We start from the raw sequence: 6,669 nt of genomic DNA, 5'->3' as shown, positions 1-6,669 counted from the left end.
GCCACTCTCACCGCAGTGGTGCCCAAGAACCGACAGAGCACGGTAGTAAAGAAGAAAACCATAAAAAAGATATAGTACCGATAAAAAAGACGTATTCTCATGTGTTTCATTGTACTACCTTCACCCATTCATGCAAGAAACATACTAATATGCTCGATTGTGTCTTTATTATCTTCACCACTATTGTAAAAGTTGGTACTCTACAATCATCGAGAACGACTCTCATGTATATAAAGAATATGGCATAGTATAAGTAATCCCAGTGATTTTAAATGTACACATAGACTTTTGTCTAAAGATTTATGCACTTCCTTAAATCGACTTAAATCTTCATCCCATGAATCCATATTATTGATTTTATGAATGGTATAACTCCTTAATAGAGCCTTAAGAGGTTGTGGCAACACCGCTTAAGAGGCATTGTATTGGCATCCGTTTTTGTGGTTGAAGTCGGTGATGATCTGAAGGTAACTCTCAGTAAACTATAACAACCATCCATCCATCATTTGGCTTTATCGGTTTCAACCATTGGATTGACAAATTTGGGTTGCCTAACCAATGTAACGTTGCCAGATTTTTAGCAAGAAAGTCATAGACACACAAATTTCCGTGACGCCGAGTCTGGCATGGTATTCTGGCAGCCTCGTTGGCTTAGACAGATGAGATACTGTTGATATTTTTAATGCGATTACAAATAAGAAATTCAAATCCTATCCAAATAAAGGCATTAGAAATAATTGGAATATCTTCTAGCATTGCTTAGGTCAGATTGCTATCCCCAACACAACACCAAAAAATGTGGTTGTACTTATGATCCTGGTACTATAGAAAAATAAATAAAGGTTATCCGTAAGCGCACAGATAAAATACACCTGTTGTAGCATTTCACCCAAGAAAGTTCCAGGTATTGTTATTTATAATTTTACCACTTGGAAGGCACTTGGAGGTACAAAAGCTATATCTTGCACTTGTGATAAGACTTCCACTAGATCAATACTCAAAACAGGGATCAATCATATCATAAATAAGGATAGTTCATAACAGGTCAACATAATCTCAAAGGGGTTCCACTGAGTATTTTTCCTACTTGGACGTAATTCTAAAAAGAACTAGAAAATAGAGACTAACTCCTAGAATTATTCTAGCTATAGGCCATTGAGCTACATTAATTAGTGCAATTATATTTAGTAATCATAGTCATGACTTAACTTGTATCCATACACAAGAGACATTGCTAAGGTGGGTCAGGAACATAGCAAGACATCACCCCGCAACTCAGCCTCACTAGTCCTATATTCAGGGAGTGGACTACGTAGGACTCAACGAAGTTGTCACCTTTGTGATCTACCACCTGACCCGGAATATAAGGTGCATTCGCAGATAGGCATTGTCTAAGCACCACACTTACACAACTTCTACCACTCACCCCTGAATTCAAAGGGTAAGTACTATACGAACAAGGACATAAACACAAAGCTAATCCAACTATAGTAAACATATAACTAAAGTAGGCAATGAACATTATAATTATGAATATATAATTATACCAAGTCATATCAAGTATTCGACTCAAACACAAATTAGAATAAGAACTAGAGGGAAAACATGAACTAGGCAAGAACACGATGAACTAGACGAACTAGAACAAGAACAAGATAACTAGATGAACTAGAATAACAAAAGATGAACTAAAAGATAAACACAATGAACTAGAAGACAAATAACTCAAATAGATTAATAATTTTAAATACAAGATAGAAGTACAAGGCTTTACCTAGCCTCCTCGCGATTAGATTTAAAATCCAAACGTTGCTTGACTCCTCTAATTCCTATTCTTATGTTTCTACCTATGTCCTAGTTGGTGGAGCTCTAAACTGGACTATGATGGATTATGAAGGATTGATTGATCGATGCTTTCATGGGATCTGCCTCTGCTTATATAGCCCGGTGGAATGAACCGCAGCCCTTGGATCAAACCGATATAGAACAAGGGTCAAGATGCGTCGTAGAGGTTGGTTGGAGGCCATCACACGAAGGAGAGGTAACTTTTAGGTGGGCCCAGGCCGGCTGGCCTGGCATGTGGGGCTGGCCGGCCCCACCTGGCCGCCGCCGGTCTCCCACTTCATTCCCGTGTTTTCTAGTGTCTTCTACATCCTTCTAGTGCCTCTTTCCAATCCTTTTGCGTAATGAGTCATCTCATGGATTCTTTCCTTTCCTAGCTTCTAGATAAATCTCTGAAAAAATTATTTCACAGTGCTATGGAATCTTATCGGTTTAGTCTCTGTCCTTGTAATGGATGATGGTTCTAGGGTCTTCTAGAGCCTTCGAGATTGTATCCATCGAGGACTTTCTCTTCAGTGCTCCAAATATGGCAAATGATATGTCCGTCTTGATCATCTCGACGAGCTCTCTACAATGGTGTACTCAGATTCTTCACTTGAGATACTTTTATATGGTGACTGCAAGGCAAGTGAGAACAACACAACTCATGGAACTCATTAGAATAAACCCCTATAACCTTACTTTATAAGTTATTTTAGATCTCTTCTGTGGTTAATTGATGGTTGAAAATTGGAGTTAATTACCGTCAACAGAAAATCAGAAGGATCATCGATGACTTAGACGTGCCACATGGCATGTGGTTGATGCTAGGTTTGACGGCATGGAGATGCATGGAGCACGTGGGTCGTCTCTCCTAGAGAAGCTCATGAGTACCAACAATCACATTGATGAGTTTGGTGGAAGCAAGGACAACCGGTGCCACTTTGCAGTTAAGATCACTACGTTCTATTCCATGAAGTCGACGCGGATCAGGTTGGCATTAGGCATCCCTTTTGTTGATTACATGGATTGTGCACTGTTGTGTATTTATAAGTTAATTTGAATAGTTTGCAGTCAGGTCTAAAATTTGGTGGAAACATGACTTCAAATATGGTGGAAAATTTCAAATTCAAAAATTTGAAACTGATTTTCAAATGCGGTTAATTATACTATCCCTAAAAATACATTTTCAGAGGCAGTTGTACCGCCACAACCGTCCTTGAAAAGCAATGGTTCATGTATTTGAACCACCCCTGAAAATACATTTTTGGAAGCAGTTTTTGTAATGCAACTGACCTAGAAAATACAATTTTTAGGGACAGTGTTCCTAATGGAACCGTCCCTAGAATGCATTTTCAGGGCGGTTAAAAACCCATTGCGATAGATGCATTATCTTTACAATCATTGGTATTGCAGTGTTGGACGAGCTACCCCTGAAGACCTATTTTAGCCGGCTCTAAAGATGTTTTCTATAGTAATGGTACATTATCTATCAGGGTTATGTAACTAGGGTACCCCAAAGCATGGTTATATATCACTCAAGATGGCCCAGCTGGGCGCAACCTAGCAAAATCATCATGGCCTCTCTTGACCTTTCCCGCCTCTCTACCAAGTACCGCTTGGAGCCCTCGGCCACCCCCGTCCTTAGCTACTTAAAGGATGGGATCGGAGGCGGGTGGACTCATTAAATGCACATGCCCGGACGTGACACACACACATGCACTCCACCAAGCATGAGAAGGACGACCGCCCCTTTGACCTCTAGGACCTAGGGTATGACATTGTCTTGGGTAGCACTCTGCTGACAAATAAGACAACACTAGGACTCAGCTACACCCCCCACGTGGCTCAGCACCATCTAAATTCCATCTAGCCTGATAGACGGGCATACGATCACACCTAGAATGTTATGGGAATCATGACTAAGAGATGGCTCCTTACAAAGCGATCGTATCCAATGCCCTCGACCCGACCACGAGAGGTTGGGGCAATGGGTTCATGACCTAGGGGAGCAGGTAGCCCATGTTGGACAGCTACTCTTCAGCACTAACGTAGGGCTTCGTCCCAAACTAATATAATTCCTTATGTCTCGAGTGCTAGCCATTGATTTCCTTGAGCAGAGCGGCGCTAAATTTACTCGACGGTTCTGAAAACATCGATATTACCTTAGAAAAATAAACTTTTAGCAAGTAAATATTGCAAATCAAGGTTAAGGCTCGATTTGGTGGAACTCCACTCAACTCCTCTTTACATTATACTAGTAAGGGTTCGCTTTGCTCTTTTCTCATAATAAAATAGGAGCCAATAAAGACCTTATTCTTAGCTTCAATGGCTTTGGCTCCTCTTGCACTGTAAAATAAGCCCTAAAACTTAGGAAAAACCAGTCATGACTGCAGCTTGTAATAACAAACAAATGGACTGAGAATTAGTCTTTAGGCTAATGTAAAACAATATTAAACAATTCACATAAATCATAATGATATCAAGTTGTGCAAGGCTATGCAGGTTGTTCCCTAATGAACAGTTTTTTTCGAGAATACGACTTCACGTGTATTTTATTAAGAAGAAGATAGAGTGCCGAAAGAATGATTTACACAACACATTGTCGGTTACAGAACCACAACGAAGATGGGCAAAGCATCCATCAAGAAAAGATGGCTACAACTGTGAATTATTTGCCTGATGAGCAAGAACCATAGCGGTAAAGCATCTGCCAAAGCCCGCGCTATAAAGTATCCACAAGGGGGGCAACGGGCATCATACACTTAGCAAGAACTGCCTAATTAGGATAATATTAGCTATGGATGTGGCCGTTAATATTGGTAAGTTCTATTCACATTTGCTTAGTGTAACATGAACTTTTTGGTGCCTATCATTTTTATCCATGATCAATTATCATATAACATATATTATCTTTTAATTGTTTAATTTGTGTTTATTATTGGCACTGTAGTGTTATCATGGGCAATACAGTTCAAATCATGGACATAAGCGACAAGAATATATTTTGTAAAAAGAAAGATGTTTTATTTGATCTAACCACAACAGTGAACATATAAAGATATAATGAAAGAGTTACATGTGTCAACCGATCGAGTTGACGTTTTTACTCCGCATAAAACAAACCAATGACCAATGGAGAGATGAACGTTGTGCCTTCCTAGAATCAAGCACATTATTGACCATAATGAAACTAAGCATCATCAGCAGTGGCGTCATTCTTGTCGTCGTCAAGGGACGGGTAGTCCGTGTAACCAACAACAGGGTCTTGGGTGTAGAACGTGGAGCGATCATACTTATTCAGTGACGAGCCAAGCTCAAATCTTCTGGGCAGATCCGGATTTGCCAAAAAGAGCCTTCCATAGGAGACTAGATCAGTGTAGCCCTCCGCTACAACCTTGTTGCCTTCCTCACGGTCATACCCGCCAGCTGCGATGAAGATCCCCTTGAACGTCTCCCGGAATGGCAAAAGCCTGTGCGGGATCTGCCGCCGTCCATCAACGACGGCCATCCGTGGCTCCACCATGTGACAGTACAGGAAACCCTCGTGCCTGTTGAGCTGCCGAACCATGTAGTCGGCGAGCGCGGCGGGGTCGGAGTCGACGCAGTCCATGAAGTCGAGGAATGGCGAGAGCCTGATGCCCACGCGAGGAGCACCCACCTCGCGGACCACGGCGTCCACCACCTCGACGGCGAAGCGGCACCGGTTCTCGAGGCTCCCGCCGTACTCGTCGTCGCGGTCGTTGGCGCCGTCCTTCATGAACTGCTCCAGGAGGTACCCGTTCGCGCCGTGGATCTCCACCCCGTCGAACCCGGCTTCGACGGCGTTCCGCGCGGCGCGCCTGAAGTCGTCGACGATCCCAGGGATCTCGTCCTTCCGCAGCCGTCTTGGCTTGGAGTACACCATGCCGGGCTCTGCTGCGTCAGGGGAGATTTGCTTGTCCGTGCTCGAGATTGGCGCCTGCCCGTCAGGCTGGAAATCTGCCGGCCGGTTGATTTCACAAAGCTTAATTAGCAGCTAGCAAGACCGATCAATCACGTCAAGTGTATGTGTATATGGTCATCAAGATCCAGTTGATGTACCGTTGGTGGAGACCCTGCCGACATGCCAAATCTGGCAGAAGAAGAGGGCGCCCTTGCGGTGGACGGCGTCGACGATGGGCTTCCACGCTTGGACATGCTCCTGCGTCCAGACGCCGGGGGTCTCCGGGTACCCCTGAGCGGTGGCCGACACACCGGTGGCCTCCGTGATGAGGAGGCCGCCCCTAGTGGCGCGCTGCGAGTAGTAGACGGCGGCGTGCGGCTGCGGCACGTTGCCGTAGGAGCGGCACCTCGTCATCGGCGCGAGCACCACCCGGTGGGACAGCTCAAACTGCCCCATCTTGAACGGCGTCAGCAGCGGCATGGCCTCCTGATGATGTTGCACCATATCTTTTGCAGTAGCTTGTTCTGGGCTCTCGCTTATTGCTCTGCTTTACTCTCAGTGTCGTTGCCTTGTGGTGTGGCCGTGTGGGAGTACGTACTCATATATGTATAGGTGACCGGAGTGGCCCCGCGTGGCGGCTTTCCATCTCTTCACTCCGTCGTCCACTTGGTATCAGTTGATGTGTGGTGGGCCTTAGCATAGCAGCCACGATGTCCTGTTTCCTTTGCAAATCGACGACATGAAGACGAAACTAGTGCGTGTAATGATCCGGACAGTGGTTAGGGGAAAGGTCATTATGCACTAGGAAATTGAGGTTTTTCCCTTCAAAAGGGATGGGAGTGGACGCACTATAGGCGGCTATCGAGATGCTCCAGCACATTTTTATACTATGGCTTTGTTTAGTTCAAAAAATCTTCAAATTC

General features: G+C 44.2%; 1 protein-coding gene across 1 annotated transcript; it reads right to left on the bottom strand.

Moving 5' to 3' along the window:
* Positions 4,825-6,346, bottom strand: LOC8070773 (putative 12-oxophytodienoate reductase 5). The gene is made up of 2 exons (XM_002436661.2): positions 5,905-6,346; positions 4,825-5,802 (listed from the first exon to the last, which is right to left on the bottom strand). The coding sequence occupies exons 1-2, from the start codon at positions 6,248-6,250 to the stop codon at positions 5,015-5,017; spliced, it is 1,134 nt and encodes a 377-aa protein (XP_002436706.1). The 5' UTR covers positions 6,251-6,346; the 3' UTR covers positions 4,825-5,014.

This window comes from Sorghum bicolor, chromosome 10 (genome assembly GCF_000003195.3).
Source record: "Sorghum bicolor cultivar BTx623 chromosome 10, Sorghum_bicolor_NCBIv3, whole genome shotgun sequence".
Taxonomy (NCBI): Eukaryota; Viridiplantae; Streptophyta; class Magnoliopsida; order Poales; family Poaceae; genus Sorghum; species Sorghum bicolor.
Note: the sequence above shows the minus strand (reverse complement) of the source record. Positions and strands in the feature narration are given on the sequence as shown.

Bases quoted from the DNA above. Each gene is read 5' to 3' on its own strand.
- LOC8070773 (XM_002436661.2), bottom strand. From the start codon at position 6,250: ATGGTGCAACATCATCAGGAGGCCATGCCGCTGCTGACGCCGTTCAAG. The intron at 5,803-5,904 runs GTACATCAACTG...ACCGGCCGGCAG, and splicing joins CGGCAGGGTCTCCACCAACG to ATTTCCAGCCTGACGGGCAG.